The 19600-nt window shown below is 37.4% G+C and overlaps 1 protein-coding gene and 1 pseudogene across 1 annotated transcript in view; both read left to right on the forward strand.

Annotated features, from left to right (window-relative positions):
- KIF13B (kinesin family member 13B) overlaps positions 1 to 19600 on the forward strand; it is a 126934-nt gene that overhangs the window by 46332 nt on the left and 61002 nt on the right. The window contains exons 14-21 of the mRNA XM_039217167.1: positions 1206 to 1352; positions 2505 to 2654; positions 2949 to 3077; positions 9101 to 9274; positions 11638 to 11795; positions 13228 to 13360; positions 17619 to 17765; positions 18619 to 18648. Of these exons, the coding sequence (XP_039073098.1) occupies positions 1206 to 1352; positions 2505 to 2654; positions 2949 to 3077; positions 9101 to 9274; positions 11638 to 11795; positions 13228 to 13360; positions 17619 to 17765; positions 18619 to 18648 (1068 nt within the window). The remainder of the gene's footprint in view (positions 1 to 1205; positions 1353 to 2504; positions 2655 to 2948; positions 3078 to 9100; positions 9275 to 11637; positions 11796 to 13227; positions 13361 to 17618; positions 17766 to 18618; positions 18649 to 19600) is intronic.
- LOC120220161 lies at positions 12398 to 12568 on the forward strand (annotated as a pseudogene).

The raw sequence follows: 19600 nt of genomic DNA on the forward strand, positions 1-19600 counted from the left end.
TCCCTCTCTCTCTGACCCTCCCCTGCTCACGCTGTCTCTCTCTCTCTCTCTGTCTCCTAGAAATAAAAAAAAAAAAAAAAAATATTTTAAATTGATGAGTAACTGATAGAGACATCTCTGTGGGGGAGATACACAGGGGTATTTTTATTTCTATTTTGTGGTTTTAAAAACTTTTTCTAGGGGCTGCTGGGTGGTGCAGTCAGTTAAGTGACCCACTTCAGCTCAGGTCATGATCTCACAGTTCATAGGTTTGTGCCCATATTGGGCTCTGTGCCGACAGCTTGGAGCCTGGAATCTGCTTCAGATTCTATGTCTCCCTCTTTCTCTGCCCCTCCCCTGCTTGCACTCTGTCTGTCTCTCTCTCTCAAAACTAAATAAAACATTAAAAAAAGGTTTTTTTAAACAAAATAAACCTTTTTCTATAAACACATTGTTTTTATAAGCTGGAAAAGCTTCATTAAATTCTAGTGTTTTTTTTTTTTTTCTGGTGAAGTTCACATAACATAAAATCAACCATTTTAAAGCAAACAGTTTGGTGCCCTTTAATGCATTCACAGTGTTGTGTGACTATCATCTCTATCTAGTTCTATACTGTTCTTTTAAATTTTAAATTTAAGCTATGTGTATTTATATATCAGTGTCATTTGTTGCCTCCAAATGGGTAAATGGGATTCTTTTCACAGTTTACTCTTTTAAACATTTTATGTTTTGTACCACATAACATACTACCCATTCAAAAAAATTTTTTAATTCAAACTTTTGAAAGTAAAAGATCCGTTTCTTAGCTATCCATCCCAGCAAACTTTCCCTTCCCATTCAATGCTTATGACTCTTTTTCTACCCAGTGGTACTCTCTGGTCATATGATGGCCTGAATAAAACATTTTTGATTTCCCATTAAACATGATTTAGTCTGTTAGGTTTTAGATTTAAATTTATATCCAATTTACTGTATGAATAGTTTACTATGTAAATTTGCTTTATAAATTACATCTAATTTATATACTTAAATTTTGATTGCAATGGAATATAATGGCATTGTATTAAGCTTGCAAGTTTCTGGGAAGTTTTACAGTGAACTGAATAAAGGATGATAACAGCTTCAGTTTGGGTTGATGACATTTGACTGGTGGGTGGAGAATGGTCAGGGTTGACTTCCTGATGGATATCTTTGTGTTTCACATGGTCATGAGTACTGTTTTACAGCGAGGCTCTCTTCTTAGTGAGCCTGCAATCCAGGTGAGAAGAAAAGGAAAAGGAAAACAGATTTGGTCTTTAGAAAAACTGGACAACAGATTGCTGGATATGAGAGACCTTTATCAGGAGTGGAAGGAGTGTGAAGAAGATACTCCAGTAAGTTGTCTGAGAAAAATGACCTAACCAGTAGTCAATTTTAGAACCAAGCAGGAAAGAGCCTAACTGTTTTAGGGAAGAACTGTCCCATTTTTCTAAAATAGTAATCCTTTTTCTAGAATAATACCTATTTTAACCTTCTAAATTGTTTTGCTAATCAAGAATCTTCTTTCCTCTCCCCATTTTGTGGATTACTTGTAGAATCTTTACATTCCATTCTGACATCTGAAGTTGTCATGAGTGTCTGCTCCTGTGCAGGACTGGGAATTTACTTAGGAAAGAGACCATGCCTTATTATCTCTCTTCCTACTTTTCCACACATCTAACTCAGCAAATAGTATCCTACAGTATCTCTTTTTTGAATAGAACATCAGTGATACCTTAATATTTATACTATTAAGAGCAGATTTTGAAGGCATTTTGATCCTAAAGTGGATAATATAGAGCTGTACTCTGGAACTTTCTCCGCAAGTTGCAGGTTTTCCCATTTAGGTTAGCCACATACTTGTGCATATTTAATACAAATACATATTATCTATATTTTTTACAACTTTCAACACTGCTAGTCTTGTTTCCACATAGAGTTGTTTACTTCCTTAGCCTCTTGTTTTTTTAAAAAAATGTTTATTTTTCCAGATTGTCATAAAATTGGCTTTTTATAGTTAGATGACATTTTTCCTTCATTTCTTTTCTTTTCTTCTGTATTTCTCTTGTATTTCAGCCTAGATATAAAACAACATTAACAAATTACAAAAAAGCAATCCACTCTTGCATATGTCAGCTCTCGTTAGCAGCACCATTATCTTATGGTTTGGCAGCAACAAGTGGCATAGGTATGAGTGACGACTGAGGAGCACTTTTGTACACTCGACCTCTTTTTCTAGCCAGTGTGTGCTCTCTATTTTCATGGCAAGACTTCCACATAAAGGAGAAGAAATAAAGTAGTGCCCTACTGAGATGGCTCTATCATGGGTGGAGGATGCTGATCCCCATTCTGATGGGCATGAGGAAGAGAGAGTGGGTATGATCCAGTGTTGTACTTAAGCTGAGTTTGATGACTTTCTTAGCGGCCATGAAAAAGTGGTAGTAGGTTGAATTAATTTGTTTTAAAAAGTGATTTCTGAAGTTGCGATGTCCTGAATCTCTTTAAAGGTCATACGGTCCTACTTCAAGCGTGCTGATCCATTCTATGATGAGCAGGAAAATCACTGTCTCATTGGGGTGGCAAATGTCTTCCTCGAGTCCCTCTTCTATGATGTGAAGTTACAGTATGCTGTTCCAATTGTCAACCAGAAAGGAGAGGTTGGTTTTCTCTTCATGCCTTGTATTCTGCCGAGAAAAGTTTAAGAAACATTAGGGTGGTGGCCGTATTTTGTTGTGACTCTTTTTCATCAATAATAAGTGTTACTTATGTGTATTATTAATATCTGTGTTTCCGTCTGCTTGGTGGTGAGTATTCCAAGTATGTTGAGGGAAAGTAACTGTTAGAACTTATGCTTCTAAATTCTCATTTACCATTAATGCAACCACTTGACTATAAAACAGGAGAAATAACAAAATCCAGGAAGAGTACCTGCTTTTCCTCTCTTGTTACAGGTGGCAGGTCGGCTGCATGTAGAGGTGATGCGGATCAGTGGTGACATTGGGGAAAGAATTGCTGGGGGTGATGACACCGCAGATCTCTCCTGTGAAAAGGAAGCCCAGGAGAATAGACTTGTGTGCATGGTAAGCCCCAGTTAATTTAGAAGTAGTGGACATATGGTGGATTTGAGGATTGTGGGCATTTAGACAATAAATATTGTGTTCTCTTTTGAATTTTAAAATACCTGTCTCTAAATAAATCTTTAGTATTGGTATTCTGGAGACCGTATTTCATCATATATACTGATTTACCAGTGAGGCACTTCCAGTGACTTCCTCTGTGAAGTTTCAGATAAGTCACCTCTTTCTTCTGGGCGATTCTGCTCCAAAGTTATATGGATTTATGTTTATATGAACTTCTCTGTAGAGAAACACTGGTTTTTTTCACATGAATTTCTTCCTCCTATTGGACCTCTTGACTTCTGCTGATGCTAGAGATTTATCCCAGTCTTGTTTCTGTTCCTAAGCTCCTGTTATATAGAAGTCACCCTTCACATGTTTTTCCACTTGTTTTTTGTTCCCCTTACCCCTGTGCCTTTGTGTGTGCTATTCCAGCATTTGCTGATCTCAAACCCTGCTCTTTCTGGTCTTTCTGTGCATGCCATTCATAAGTACTGTCGAGTGTTATCTGTCAGACTTCGTGCTGAGACTATAAAGATGAATAAGACAGGATTTTTAGTGTCCAGGGGCAACCTGTGTAGTTTGTGTGTGTGTGGAGGGGACACACAAGAGTCCAATATCATGTGACAATTAATTCAGAGAGTAAAGTCTGAGGAAAATTTCTGGAAGTGAGACTCAGAGAGAACTTGAAGCAGAGGAGCATGTGATATAAACCTCTTTTTCCATAGGGTACTGTGGTATTTTCATGGGTGATAGCTAGGTAGATCTTAAGTAGGTCATTACATTCCTGAACTCCCACCCAATCAGTGTAGTTAGTGCCATCTCTGTCACTCATTACAACAATGAAAAAAACCCCTTGTATATTTCCAAGCACACTCTAGTTGGGCCAGTGTGTCATTAATTGAGAATCTCTGTAGGACCCAGTTAAAAGGGTTTTCAAGGAAGAGATATCCACTGGTTATAAGACCAGTATATAAGTAAGAAGGCGGCCATTAAAAGATGCAGTGAAGGAAGCCTAAACTTAACTCGTATTTCATAAGCCATCCTTGGTCCAGTTCCATGTCTCAGTAAATATTTCTGGAATTGGAATTACTGCCGAAAGGAGTAAGTGAGGCATTCGCTGTGAGCTATAGGGAAGCTGCATACAGCTGTTAAAGATGTGCTCCTTTCTGTGGGTCTTTGTATGTATGAAGGCCTTGGGTGTTTAAGTCAGATACTTCAGAATGTGGGGGGGGGGGAATTCTTAATTCACTAAAAGGTTAATCCTTATTGTATTATTCTTGATGCTAGAACATTTTCTCTGAGGTTGTATGGTTATCAAAGGTTGAGACATAGGCTTGATGACTCAATAATGACTCCTTTTAAAAGTGATGGACTAGTAAATGCAACTCTGTAAAAGTTTACCATCAGTAAGGTAACATATACGGATACAGTTGCACTTGGGAAAGTCAGAACTGAAAAAGTAGTATATAGTGGGTAACATAAGCTTTAAAAAAATAATTTAAAATAGCTTCAAAAAAATTTTAATGGAAGATATCAAACATAAAAAAGTAGTGAGAAAAATGTTATTGATCCCTATTCACCCTCCCTCCACATTATCAACTCATGGTCAGTCGTGTCTCATTCATATGCCCAAGCTGCTCTGTGCTGTCTGTTTCCCCTGGATTATTTTGAAGCTATTCCAGACATCATGTTTCATCTGTAATAGTGAGTATGTATCTCCAAAAGAAGAGTACTTAAAAAAATAACCATTGTACCATAATCTAAAATTAATACTTTCTTGGGGCGCCTGGGTGGCTTAGTCGGTTAAACGTCTGACTTTCACTTAGGTCATGATCTCGCGGTTCATGGGTTCGAGCCCCGCGTCAGGCTCTCTGCTGACTGCCAGCTCAGAGCCTGGAGCCTGTTTCAGTCTGTGACTCCCTCTCTCTCTGACCCTCCCCTGCTCACACTGTTTCTCTCTCTCTCTCCTAGAAATAAATAAAACATTAAAAAATAAATAAAATTAATACTTCTTAATATCCTGATTTACCCAGTCAGTGTTCTTGATTGGCTTGGCTTGTGTGATGTGTCACTTAAATCTTAATCTTTAGGCACTGGTGCTGGCTTGCTCCTCTCCTATTCTCTCTCTCTTACCCTATAGTTTCTTTAAAGTAGAAACTGGCTTCTTGGTCTTGTATTATCTCATAATCTAGATTTTGCTGATTGGCATTATTTAATGTGTTAGGATGTGTTGGCTGTACATTGGTAGTTAGGTATGAATGTGATAATATGGGGAAGGGGTGTAGCAAGGGCATTTTATAGGTGGTGATCTGTTCTTCCATCAGAAGTCATATTATGTCTGTTTTTCTTTTGGAGATATTAGCAATTATTGATGATCATCACCTAAATATTTCATTAGGAGTTAGGAAAGAATGATACTATAATTCTGTCACCCCTCATTTATTAGCTAGAATTATTCTCTAGATTCTTGGGAGGGAGGCAAACCATAAGAGACTCTTAAATACAGAGAACAAACTGAGAGTTGATGGGGGGAATGGGGGAGAAGGGAAATAAGTGATGGGCATTGAGGAAGGCACTTGTTGGGATGAGCACTGGGTGTTGTAAATAAGCAATTAACCATAGGAATCTACCCCAAAACCAAGAGTACACTGTACACACTGTATGTTAGCTAATTTGATAAGAAATTATATTTAAAAAACAGAATTCTCCTCTTGATTTTAGAGAGAATCTTCCTATTATAGCAGCTGTTTTGTTCATACGGATTCAGTTTGTACAGGAAAGGCAGGGTAAATGTTCCATTCTTTTCTCCTTTTTTTAAAAACAAATTTTCAAAAATAATTAATTGCTTTTCCCACTAACATACAAAAATGGCCAGTGAGTTTTTTTTTTTTTTTTTAGTCCAAATGTTGTTGTGAACTCTTCGATTTAAACATTTTTTATGTGTTTCAATCCATTGTATTTATTACCTATATTGAAGCTCAAATGATCCCAAAACCTCTTTGGGCTCCTCTTTAGTTGTCTCTTGAGTCCTTTGGACATAACCTGAACCCTCATAGACTGTGCCACTAGCTTTCTTGCTTTCTGGTGTGGTGAATATTCTAGTTTCATCCTGGACATTTCCTGTCCCAGACCTGGAGTCAGCTATTTCTCCAAGGAGTCTGGTTCCTTTCAGTGGGAAGTGTTTTTTAGAGACCATATTCTAAGCATATAAATAGTCTTTTGTGTAAAATGAAGAAGACAGACTATATGACCATAAACAAAATGTTGGTGAGAGAAACAAAAGAAATCATCCTGGGACACTTAATAATACTAGATGATAAGTATCGCCAGCTTATAAAAGCAGTCTGGATTTATTTTTCTGTGGTGGAAGATAAATGTGCACATATTCGCATAATTGGTATTTTCAATTACATCAAATTAAATTAGTATATTTCAAAACCCCAAACAATTTGTCTTCTCAAATTCCTGGACTTTTTACTGAGCAGTGTCAAGTCGAAATCTGTGATATTCTGACACCTTGTGGTGATTGTGACTTCTGTATGCAGAAACTTAAAAAGCAAAAAGACCCAAAAACTATGATCTGGATGTCAGGATATTCCTCATTCCTGATATTCTTTATTCCTGGCAGTCTTATTCCTGATTAGCTGCCTGTAGATATAGTTCAGCGTATGAAATCTTTTTAATTTATTTCAACCTTAAAATTGAGATTGATTTCTAAGAGAAAAAATTGGCTTTCCGATGGAATTTTATCACAAAGAATATGTATCGAACATCTGTCCGCTCAGTGCTTCGATTTTTTTTCATCTCATTCCATTGGTATGGTCAGTACTCAAGCCAACATTAGGTAGCTGTCCTGTTTCACATAGGAAAGATCTCAACCTGAGAAAACCAAGAATTTAATCTGCTCAAAAGCAGAAGCTAACATGTGACAGAGATTTTTATTTAGATTTATGTTCAACAAAAATCTTGTAATCTTCTCAAACACCGCATTGTCTCACCTTAAAGAATATAATAAAAAATTTTAAATACTTAATGAAAAAATGATCATTTTTTAAGTTTAACAAAAATTAATTGCCAAAACCTGATTCCTCTATTGGGTTTGGATGAATAAAATACATTAGTTAGTCTATCTTTTTTGTAGCCTGTCCAGGGAATTGCTATCTGAAAGTTTCGAAGTCTTGTTGCCATTGTTCGGAATAATGAAGAATAATAGTTCTCCACCATTGCTTACCTGTTGTGTACCTGGTGTAGGAGAAAATAGTCCTCTGCTTTGCTTGGTATTCTGTGTTATTATTAATGCTTCCTGAAATGTTAAGATGCTTATATTTGTAGTTGCTGAACTACACCAACTTCTGCCACATATTCAAGTTTATTTTTATTAAATTTATTTACTGGAGGCACAGTGCATCATACAACATGTAGGAAGTGACTAGGTGAAGGACATAACAAATAATCAGTCTTCAGTCTTGAAAGTCAGCCCCTAATCATTTATAAAATCGGAATTTAGTTTTGCTCAATTAATTTTAGAATTTATTTCCATAATAGAGGAGTTTTGGAAAGTTACAACTTATCACAAAAATTCCAGCTTAAAAATCAACTTGACACTGCCTGCCAGAAGAAATATTTAGAATATTTGACTGCTTTAAAATCCATTATGGGTGTTTATTCCTGGCACATTTGGTCTGATTAGACATGTATTTCTTCCTCCTTGCCTCCATCCCTCCGTCCCTCCTTCTTTCCCTCCCTCCCTTCCTCCTTCCTTCCTTCCTTCCTTCCTTCCTTCCTTCCTTCCTTCCTTCCTTCCTTCCCTGTTTCCCTCCTTCCTTCCCTCCTTCTTCTCCTTTGTTTAGTAGGCTTCATGCTCAGTGCAGAGCCCAAAACAGGGCTTGAACTCATGACCCTGAGATCAAGACCTGAGCTGAGATCAAGAGTTGGACACTTAACAGACCAAACCACTCAAGTGCCCTGGATTAGACATATTTCTAATTGCATGTTGTTATCACAAAAGCCTACAGTCCTGTAGTCCAGGGCGCATTATTTTTGATTCATCTCTTCCTTGAATCTGTGTGGAGGAGGCAGTCAGTAAGAGTTGGTACAGAGATGGTCATCATTCACCATCTTTAATCTCCTCTATTTATCCCTCCAGATAATCAAAGTATACATTCCCAATGCATTTTAAATTTTCCCAGAAAATCCTCTAGTAGCATGTAACATTCTATCCAAGAACTTATTCTTTTTTATTCTTTAAAATACCAAATAAATGTTTTTCACCCTTTACTGAATATTTCTTATTGGCATGGATGCTGATTTTGTTCTTCATTCATCATTCTTAACACTCTTATGTTCTTTTTTTTTTTTTAATGTTTTATTTATTTCTAGGAGAGAGAGAGACAGCGTGAGCAGGGGAGGGTCAGAGAGAGAGGGAGTCACAGACCGAAACGGGCTTCAGGCTCTGAGCTGGCAGTCAGCACAGAGCCCGATGCGGGGCCCGAACCCATGAACCGCGAGATCATGACCTAAGCGAAAGTCGGACGCTTAACCGACTAAACCACCCAGGCACCCCAACACTCTTATGTTCTTATGACATATCCATAGTTAGCCAAATTCGTATCATTGAATGGTGTTGATGTTTGAGAACTTTCATTTCTGAGTTGTTAATAATAATAATAATAATAATAATAAGATGATGATGATGAAATTGATGGTGATGATGATGTTTTTGTTATAAGAAGCTAGATTTGGCCTGTAGATACTTGAAAACATCCAAGTCAATGTCGTGTTACCCTTTGGTCAACCTCTTACTAAATATGACAGTTGTTGTCACCCTTTCACAGATGCAGAAATAGCACCTCTGAATGAATGGGATTTGGTCAACAAAAACCAATAGTTGGCGACACGGTCAAGACTAGGGCCCATCTCTGACTCAGAGGACTTGTTGCACATTTTCTGAGTTAAAAATAAATAGAGCCTTCCTTTTCCTTCAGGTTAAAATACTTCAAGCCACTGGCTTGCCACAGCATCTGTCCCACTTTGTGTTCTGCAAATATAACTTCTGGGACCAACAGGAGCCAGTAATTGTTGCACCCGAAGTTGATACCTCCTCCTCCTCTCCGGTCAGCAAGGAGCCTCAATGCATGGTTGTCTTTGATCACTGCAATGTAAGTTTGTTTTCCAGACTTGGTCAACATTTAAATACCTTGGCAAAAACAAAACTGTAAAATGAGCATTATTTTGTTGAATAATTTGGTATCAATATTATATCTTTTAAAAAATTTTTCTTATATTTTGAGAGAGAGAGCACTTGCAAGGAGGGGATTAGGAGAGGGAGAGAGTCCTAAGCAAGCTCCATGCTCAGCACAGAGCCCTACTTGAGGCTCAGTCTCACGACCATGAGACCATGACCTGAACTGAAATCAAGAATCAGATGCTCAACTGACTGAGCCTCCCAGGCACCTCTTCCTTATAGTTTTCTTAATATTTTCTTTTCCCCAGTTTACTTTATTGTAGGAATATAGTATAGAATATACATAATATACAAAATCTGTGTTAATCAACTGTTTAGGGACACATGAGTGGCTCAGTCAGTTAAGCGCCTGACTTCTACTCACGTCATGATCTCATAGCTCGTGAGTTCAAGCCACATGTCAGGCTCTGTGCTGACAACTCAGAGCCTGAAGCCTGCTTCGAATTCTGTGTCTCCCTCTCTCTCTGCCCCTCTCCTGATTGCACTCTGTCTCCCTCTTTCTCAAAAATAAACATTAAAAATTTGGAAAAATGTGTATGTTAGTGGTAAGTCTTTCTGGTCAACGGCAGGCTATTAGTAGTTCAGTTTGGGGGGAGTCCAAAGTTCTGTGTGGAGTTTTGACTGTGTGGGGTTTTGGTGCTTGTAATCTTTACATTGTTCATGGGTCAACCATATATATTCTTCTCAAAGGAATCCGTGTGTTGAGTTAACTCGAGTACTAGAGAGATTGTCATCTAAAAATTGTAAGAAACTAGTGTTTTTGAGAAAATGAAGATAGAAAAGAGACAATAATGAGATTTAATGAACACTTGATACCCTGCTAGGCAGTTTATATTATTCTTCATCTGATCTTTACCACAGTTGTATATGATGATAGTGCTTTTTTGTTTTAGAAGAAGCAGCCAGTTCAGAGAGGTCAGTTTACCTGTGACAAGTGATTAGAAGAGCCAGGATGGTCAGACTATCTATTCTTTTTTTCTACTGAACCGCAGTTGATCCATCTTATTTCTTTCAAGTGAGAGGTCTCTTTCTCATCTGTTTAAAACATAGAAATACCTTTAGTGTGTTAAAGATCAAGAGAACGTGTGGATTTTGTGACTTTTTAAAATAAACTATTTTAGAGCTTAATAATTATTGCAAAATGCTGTCATATATCTTGTAAAGATGGACGTATTAGGAGAAATTTTAAAATTTGTGTGGATTTTTTTTTGCACTGATAATCATTATTTATTCTTGCTCTCCTGTTATTGGAGATAATTAGTGTCCTAAACGCTAGGGGAAATTGTTAGTCTAACACCGTTACCTTATTGCATGTCATAACTTTTATATCAAGACATTGTAGATCATTGCTGGAAATCTTTTTTTTTTTTTTAAGTAGGCTCCATACCCACTGTGGGACTTGAACTCAAAATTCCAAGATCAAGAATCGCATGCTCTACCAGCTGAGCCAGCCATGTGCCTCTCATTTCTTGGAATTCTTAAGATAATTATTTATACTTTAAAAATAGCTTCCCAAGATACAGAAATGTTGATGCATAGGAGCACATGTACCCCAATGTTCATAGCAGCACTCTCCACAATAGCTAAAACATGGAAAGAGCCTAAGTGTCCATCAACAGATGAATGGATCAAGAAGATGTGGTTTATCTATACCATGGAATACTACATGGCAATGAGAAACAATGAAATCTGGCCATGTGTAGCAACATGGATGGACCTTGAGGGTGTTATGCTGAGTGAAATAAGTCAGGCAGAGAAGGACAAATATCATGTTTGCACGTATAGGAGGATTAGGAGGAACTTGACGGAGGAACAAGGGGGAGAAGAAGGGCGGAAATGGTGGGGGAAAGGGAGAGAGGCAAACCATGACTCTTGAATGCTGACAAAAACTGAGGACTGATGGATGTGGGGGGGAGGGAGGATGGGCATGGAGGAGGGCACTTGTGGGGATGAGCACTGAGTGTTATGTGGAAACTAATTTGACAATAAACTATTTGTAAAAAAAAAAAAAAAAAAATAGCTTCCCAAATATTGCTAACAAAATAGAATACTGTGCTGGCCTTTCCCAACAGATTTTCAAGGTGAAAAGTTTTTTTTAAAAAAAATCAGAGTTACAATTATGTTTAAAGTCAAGAACCTTAGAGCTTCTGAGCACTCATTATGCCTGTTAGATGACAGTTCTGTCTTATAACATAACTAAAACACTTCTGATGATGGTAGGTATAAGTAATCATAAGGTTACCAGAAGGTATTTCCTCTTCTGTAATTTTCTTTCAGGAATTTTCTGTTAACATTACTGAAGACTTCATTGAGCATCTTTCAGAAGGGGCATTGGCAATTGAAGTATATGGCCATAAGATGAATGATCCTCGGAAAAACCCAGCCTTGTGGGATTTGGGGATTATCCAAGCAAAAACACGTAGTCTTCGGGACAGGTGAATTTTAGATACCATCTGATTCCATTTATAGTTTTAAAGAGTTGCTAGAGAAGAATACTGCCATTATAAAGGTAACCTTTTCCTGAGCATTACTAGTATTTAGGGATAGATAGTATTATTTCCAGGGTATTTAAAGCACAGTTAAACTTCCTTGGAGGAGTGAACTTGGAAGAGTGAAGGAAGATAAGTTAAAAGTGTGGGTAGTTAAGAATAAAAAGTGAATGAATTTTTGGAGAGTAGTTGCTTATCATTCTGAATTACTTCTTTTTTTTTTTTTTTAAAGTTTATTTATTTTGAGAGAGACAGGGATGGTGCAAGCAGGGAAAGAGCAGAGAGAGAGAAGTGGAGAGAAAGAATCCCAAGTAGGCTCCACGCTGCCAGCGCAGAGTCCAATGTAGGACTTGAACCCATGAAACTGTTGAGATTTTGACCTGAGCTGAAACCAAGAGTCAATGCTTAAATGACTGAGCCACCCAGGCATCCCATTCTGAATTACTTCTAATTAATCATTAGAGGGAGAATGGATCATGATATACGTTAGTATTCAGGTTTTACTTATTTTGTCTTTAGCTCAAAGTTCTTTTGAAATGCCATCAGTCATTGCTTCTCAGCCTTTTGGCTAAGATCAAGTGTGAAATGCCATCCGTCATAGAAGGAGGCAGGCTTATTTGTTGACCAGGATTTTTAAAAAGAAGAGTTGAAAGGGAATGACTGAAAGAGTATATATTTGTGCTTTTCATCTTATTATAGAAGAGAACCAGATTTTCTTTTCTTGCATGTAGAAAGTTTTAGCAACTCCTAAACTTAGACATTGAGATTTTTTTCTTCTTTTATTAACTTAAGCAAAGATACTTGTCAAGTTACTAAAGCATATATAGCACTACCTTTATCTATGAAAAGATAATCATGGTACTTGCTTCTGTACATCTGATTACCGTGTTTGGATTTTTGAATAACCACTTTGAAATAGATTTATAATTATATCTTTTTTTTAACGTTTATTTTTTTTTTTTTTTGAGAGAGAAACAGAATTCAAGCAGAGGAGGGGCAGAGATACACACACACACAGAATCCGAATCAGGCTACAGGCTCTGAGCTGTCAGCACAGAGCACAGTGCAGGGCTGGAACTCATGACCCATGAGATCATGACCTGAGCTGAAGTCAGACGCTTAACTGACTAAGTCACCCAAGCTCCCTGTTATCAATGAAATAAAGAACTATTTCTGGTTCGGATGTTAAATTTGTTTAACTTTGCTTTTAATTATATGTGCTAGTATGTGTTTGTATATTACCCACTGAATCAGATCATTCTACTGAATTATTCTGTTTGGAGGTCATTATCATTGTTAGTTGTCATGTGAAGAATCCTAAGCTGTCTGTGTTGAACTAGAAATGTATGATTTTCCAAGAACTTCACCTATTTCCTAGATGGAGTGAAGTCACCAGAAAAGTGGAATTCTGGGTCCAAATCTTGGAACAGAATGAGAATGGTGAATACTGCCCTGTAGAAGTGATTTCTGCAAAAGATGTGCCAACAGGAGGAATCTTTCAACTCCGGCAGGTAACAAAATTGTGAATATTATCATTCTGAATGTTAACATTAAATTCTTTGGCACCATAAAGCTTAATATTGGATTCCTATTAACAGAAATGTTAGTGATAATGAAATCTAGACTGGCCAAGTCCATTTTTTGTATTAAAATTGTCTCCTACTTCATGTCTATTTTCTTTCATTTAAAAAAATATTACTGTGTGGGGCACCTGGGTGGCTCAGTCAGTTAAGCGTCTGACTTTGGCTGAAGTCATGATCTCACGGTTCGTGGGTTCGAGCCCTGCATCGGGCTCTGTGCTCAGAGCCTGGAGCCTGCTTTGGATTCTCTCTCTCTGTCCCTCCCTGACTCATGCTCTGTCTGTCTCTGTCTCTCAAAAATAAATAAATGTTAAGAAAAAAAATATTACTATTTATAATATTTTAAAACCAGCATCTGATAGGTTTACGTAAGAAAAAAGGTAAGCTGAAAGAACAACTTAGAACTGAATTGTGGGCAACAATAGAAACATCAGGCAGCATCAGAATATTTATAAAGACATGGAAAAGCACTGTGACATGGTAGAAAGAACAGGCACTTCGCAGTCTAACATGCCAGGGTTCAGTTCTGGTCTCCCACGGCCTAGCTATAAATCTGTAAGCAAGGTCAGTCACTTCTCAGAACCTTTCCTTGTAGAACAGGTGTGAGGTTTAGAGATACTGTACATGAAGCACAGTGCTTAATACTTGGGGAGGTAAAAGGGCTTTTTTCCCTCTGGACACCACCCAATTCTCTGATTCTCTGTAGACACCAGTTGGGTGTCCTACAGTTCAGTTTGGTTTGAATTGAAACCTCAGTTCACCCAAAGTTAGTGTCAGACTCCACAGGTTTAAAGGCTCAGACTTCAGCACAAGATTGCGCTTACTTCAGATGCCAGTTGCAAGTATCTGGTCCTCAGTTCTATCCAACTAGGCTACAAAGTCAGGGTTCGCCCAACTTTCCTCCCCTTTACTTACTATTTCCCTGTTTTTTAAATAAAGAATACAGCTCAGGAATAGCCAGATGGAAGAGTTGCATGGGACAAAGTATGGGAGGAGGGATAAGGAGCTTCTGTGTTCTCTCTGTGTATGCCGCCCTCCCACCACCTTGATTTGTTCACCAACCAGAGGCTCACTGAACCTCATTGTTTGTAGGTTTTTATGGATGGTCATTATGTAGGCATAACTGATGAATGATGAACTCAATCTCCGTCCTTTCTCTACTGTCTCCTGAGGTTTTGGGGTGGAGCTGACAGTTCCAGACTTATAGTCAAGGCTTCGGTTTTTTTGTTTTTTGTTTTTGACTACTGGCCCCTCTCCTGAAGTTATCTAGGGGCTTGCCAAGGATCATAAGATTTAAAGTTGCATCATTGAAAGATACACCTATAATCATTATCACTCAGGAGGTTCTGAGAGTTTTAGGAGCTCTTGCCAGGATCTGAGGACAAATAAGTATCTTTCTATGGTACCTTAGGAGATGTTAAATAAATGCAGCTGAGTAGTTATGAATATTTGCTAGAAATCAATACAGCCGAGAAATATGTGGGAAATTTCACTTCACTGCAGGCAGACTGTAATCTTTAAAGTGTCTACGCTGCCAGCTACAGAGAGAATATCTTAATAGAATTTACATATAAGAGCTGGAAATACTGTTTTTTTGCTATACCTTACATTAATTCAATATTCAGTAGAATATTGTATTCTATGGTAGTTTCCATACTTTATTTATTTATTTATTTTTGAGAGAGAGAGAGAAAGAGCATGCATGTGTCGGAGGGGCAGAGAGAGAGGGAGAGAGAGAGTCCCAAGCAGGCTTCCAACCTGGGGCTCAATCTCACAAAACTGAGATCATGACTTGAGCTAAAATCCAGAGTCAGATGCTTAACCAACTGAGCTACCCAGGTGTCCCTAAAAGTTTCCAGACTTTAGAACAATAGTAAAGTATTGGAATAGCTTTTGAGAAATGAATGTTGAAATCATTCAAAGCAAAATATGAGAAGAGATTAAAGGAAAAAGAAAGTTTGCTTAAATATTTAAGTTTCTGACTGTTTTAGAAGGAGAAAGGTGATAAGCACTTTTTCTCTGACCCTAGCAAACAAATATTAGCAAATTCATTCATACATGGGCAAAGATCTAAAAGCAAAAGGAAATTAGTTTAAATTATAACATCAGATATATACATAAAATAGGATTCTCAAGGGTGTGAGGAACATCTTTTTCTGAACATCTGTTACAGCTATATATATATACATACACACACATCTTCTTTGGATGCCTTAGAAACTCATTGCCTGGAAGGCAAGACCAGATAATTTCCTGTGGTTTGGTGTAAATAGAATAGATAAGTATTTGTCATATTTCTGACAACCTTTACTAAAAGTGTTAAAAGATGAGTTGAGTTCATCAGGAAGGGCTCTTTCTGAAGGGTATGGGTCTTGACCTGGATACTGAAACAGTAGAGCAAACGCTGGAAAGGTTTTTCATAAATAAATGGCAAGAATAAAGATGCAGTAGTTGGAATTAGGTAAGTGGGTAGAAGGTAATATTGTAGGAAGAGCTAGAAAGCAGTGACAGAGGAGGTTATGGAAACATGTGGCAGCTAGTTCATAGGGGGCCTTAGATGGTAGGTTCACTTGAATTTAATATATTTAAAAACCAGAACGTGCTGTTCTCAAAGAGGAAAGTGGCAGAGGAGAACCAATTAGGTTCATCATATAAAACTGACAGTCTTGTAAAAGCTCAAATATAAGCAGTTACACGAAGTTCAATCTGTTAGTTTAAGTATAGTGTTCAAAGCTTTTCTGTGAGACAGTAAGCTGTTCCAGGTCTTTTCTCTCCTTTTCTTCCTTCTGCCTACCTTGAACCCTCTCCCCACATAGTGCCTGTACTTCATCCTTCACATGTGGTCACCCATGGAGAGTAGGTTACTTTTGTCCTGGGGAAGTAAGCAAACAAATGTAGCTAATTGAAATGACTAAACTATTTTAGACAATTAAAATGTTTTCTGGGCTATTCTTTCCACAAAATATGTGATGCATAGTCCTTGGAAAATATTAAATCAAAAGACATCTGTAACCCATCTCTTAAAATCTAGCCTTCGGATTGATCATTGCCCAAGTTGATTTCCCTGATAACGCAGAGCTCTTGGGAATTAAAAATCTGATAGAAGAGGGGAAGAGTAACTGATTTAAAATTGTATATTCAAATTTCATTGTTCAAATTCCGTTTTACATCCCTAAAATTTATAAGCTAAATTTGAAGTCAGTAATTTGGGAATATTGGGAATTTTAAAATACTACTTCATTGTAAACATATAGGATCATGTAGTATTTATTATGAAAATATGTTTAAGAAGAAACAGCTTCTCTCTGTTCAATTCTTCATTTGGCAGCATGGTTTTAAATTGTTTGGGATTAGAGCAGTGAAGCCAGGACAGTGGTAATCATTTCTTACTTCTTACTCTGCTTATTTTTAAAAGTAGATCATACTTTCTATAATCTCTTCTTTTTTAAGTCTCATTAACATTGTTTACCATACTCTTTAGTTTAATATATCATATATGTTTTTCTACAGCAATATTTTAATGATTGTAGAAATATTTTATATTTATATACTGTAGTTTAAGCAGTAGTCAATATTATACATTTATTATATATAGTTTTTTGTTATTAACATTATTTTAATATCTTTATATGCATATGTGATTATTTACTAGGAACAGGTGCCTAGAAAGTTGAATTACTGAGCCAAAGGATACTTACATTTTTAAGGCTAATTGTCTTGCAGAATGCTTTACCAATTTATATTTCCACCAACAATGTACATAATTGCCTGATTTATAACATTTAGGCAATTTTGAAAACTGCCTTTTTAAAATGTAATTGCTAGTTTATTAAGTTAAAATAAAAGTGTATTGTCCTTATTTTAATTGGCATTTATTTGATGATAAGTGAGTTGGACAGTTTTGGTTGTCCCTTCCTTTTTGTACTTCCTTTGTTAGAATGTTTTCTCTTCATGTTTATTTTTATTGAAAAAATATGCAAGGCATATACTCCATGTCTCTCTACTTGCTGAAAAGGTAAATTGTTTTTCCTGATTAGTTTTTCAATTTGTAGTTTACTACTTCAAGATGTGGTGAGATAGGGTCTCCAAAGTTAAATGCTTTCTCAACATCTGCCTGTAGGGGTCTCTCTAAACCAAATATTTGAAAATTAAACTGATTTTAAGAAACTTAAATTTGTCTGTGATACAGGGACAGTCCCGGAGAGTCCAAGTGGAAGTGAAGTCTGTGCAGGAATCTGGGACTTTACCACTGATGGAAGAATGTATACTATCTGTTGGCATTGGATGTGTAAAAGTTAGAACACTCAGATCCCCCAAGACTCTTGAGGCCTTTCATGTAAGTGTCTGTTTCTGTGCCAGTTATATTCTTGGTGACAGACCCAATGAGATAAGAGAGTCTTTTTTTTTTTTTTATGTTTTATTTATTTCTGAGCGAGAGAGAGAGAGAGAGACAGCCTGAGCAGGGGAGGGTCAGAGAGAGAGGGAGACACAGAATCTGAAACAAGCTCCAGGCTCTAATCTAGCTGTCAGCACAGAGCCTCATGCGGGGCTCGAACCCAGGAACCATGAGATCGTGATCTGAGCTGAAGTTGGCCACCTAACCAACTGAGCCACCCAGGCGCTCCGATAAGAGACTCTTGGAACTTGCCAAAAACTGCCTTCCGTGAACACTCCTTTGAGTTTGTAATTTGTGCATCAATTTTTTTTGTTCTGTATTACTTTTGCATGAAATCAGTGTACCTGAACTAGGCTGTGGTTTTGCCTGGTACATGGCAAACTGAGGGTTAAGACATCTCAGCCTCCAGAAATTCCTCAGGTGCCTACTAGTGATTAACTTCCCCCATCACCCACCCTTCTACAGAAACCCCCTACTGGCTTGTAAAGACTATTTGCCAGCAGGTGTTTGATTTCTCCTGGGGAGTGGGACTATAAACCCAGCAGGGAAAGTATTGTACTGGTTCTTGAAAAGGTCAAATGTGTGTTCTTCACTTTCCTATGAGAAGCTTAAGGTTTTACTCCAACTTTCTGAAAACTATAAAGCCAAGAGTGAGGGTGAGCATAGGTGGGAGATGAAACAGTATATTCTTTAAATTAGAAAATATAAAGTATAGGAAAAGATTCTGGTTGTTGAGCAGAGCCTGATTCTTGGAAAAATAATTGTTTTCTTTATGGTGTAATATATTTTTTAGGAAGAAGAGGAAGACATGGACAGCTACCAGGTAAGAAAACACCTGTTAGCCTCATCAAATGAGCTTGATTAAAGCACGGAAGTACACATTCCTGACTCTTACTATACTTTTATTTTATAATTACACAATTAATTTTGATTCAAATATTGCTGTTCTCAAGTTAAAACAGTTTTGTAGACTTATGTATAAGAAATCATTTGTGACTTTCATCGTTTTCCAAACCTGGAGCTCCCCATCCTACAGATTCATTTCTCCTGATCCTTTTCCTTGCACTCCTTCTCTCCTTGAGTAGAGTCACCCACCCTTTTCCCTCTAAGAGCTGTCTAATACTGAGCTTCTGTCAAGCCACGCTGCTTAGGTATTTTCCATCTTTTAAACCAGGTCTGCCTTCCCTACTTCCAAGAGTCACAAGGTTTGGTTTTGCCCCCTCCACCCTTCCTAATCCCTGCAAGATTTTGTTTATGTCTGTCAAGTTCTATCGTGTTAGTCTTGCTAGTCATTGCTTAGGACTGTCAGAGCTCTTTGGATCCTGATTATGTCATCCAGTGTAGTCACTCTCCTGGTTTTGCATCATTCTAATTTGATAAAAATGTCTGCCTTCCTATAAGTGACTGATAAAAATATTGTATCAGATAGGGTTAAATACAGAGTCCTATGGTACACAATAGAGACTTCTTTTAAGCTGACATTATTCCATTAATCACCGTTCTTTGGATGTGATATTTCAGTCATTTATGATTTCATTCAAGTAGATTCATTGCACATTTCTACATCTTGTCCACAAGAATGTCATGAGCTATTTGGTTAAGTGCCTTAGTGAAACCCAGATACACACTGTATCCTCAGCATTCCACTGATCTACCCAGTCTTGTTAACTTTATTACAAAAGGAAATGAGGTGAGATTGGTATACAGTCAGGTGTTGACTGGTAGTGTCCTTAGTATGTTGATAGCGCCCTCTCTCACCTCCAAACCACCCCACA

Source organism: Hyaena hyaena, unplaced genomic scaffold, assembly GCF_003009895.1.
Source record: "Hyaena hyaena isolate Hyena2069 unplaced genomic scaffold, ASM300989v1 scaffold_678, whole genome shotgun sequence".
Lineage (NCBI taxonomy): Eukaryota > Metazoa > Chordata > Mammalia > Carnivora > Hyaenidae > Hyaena > Hyaena hyaena.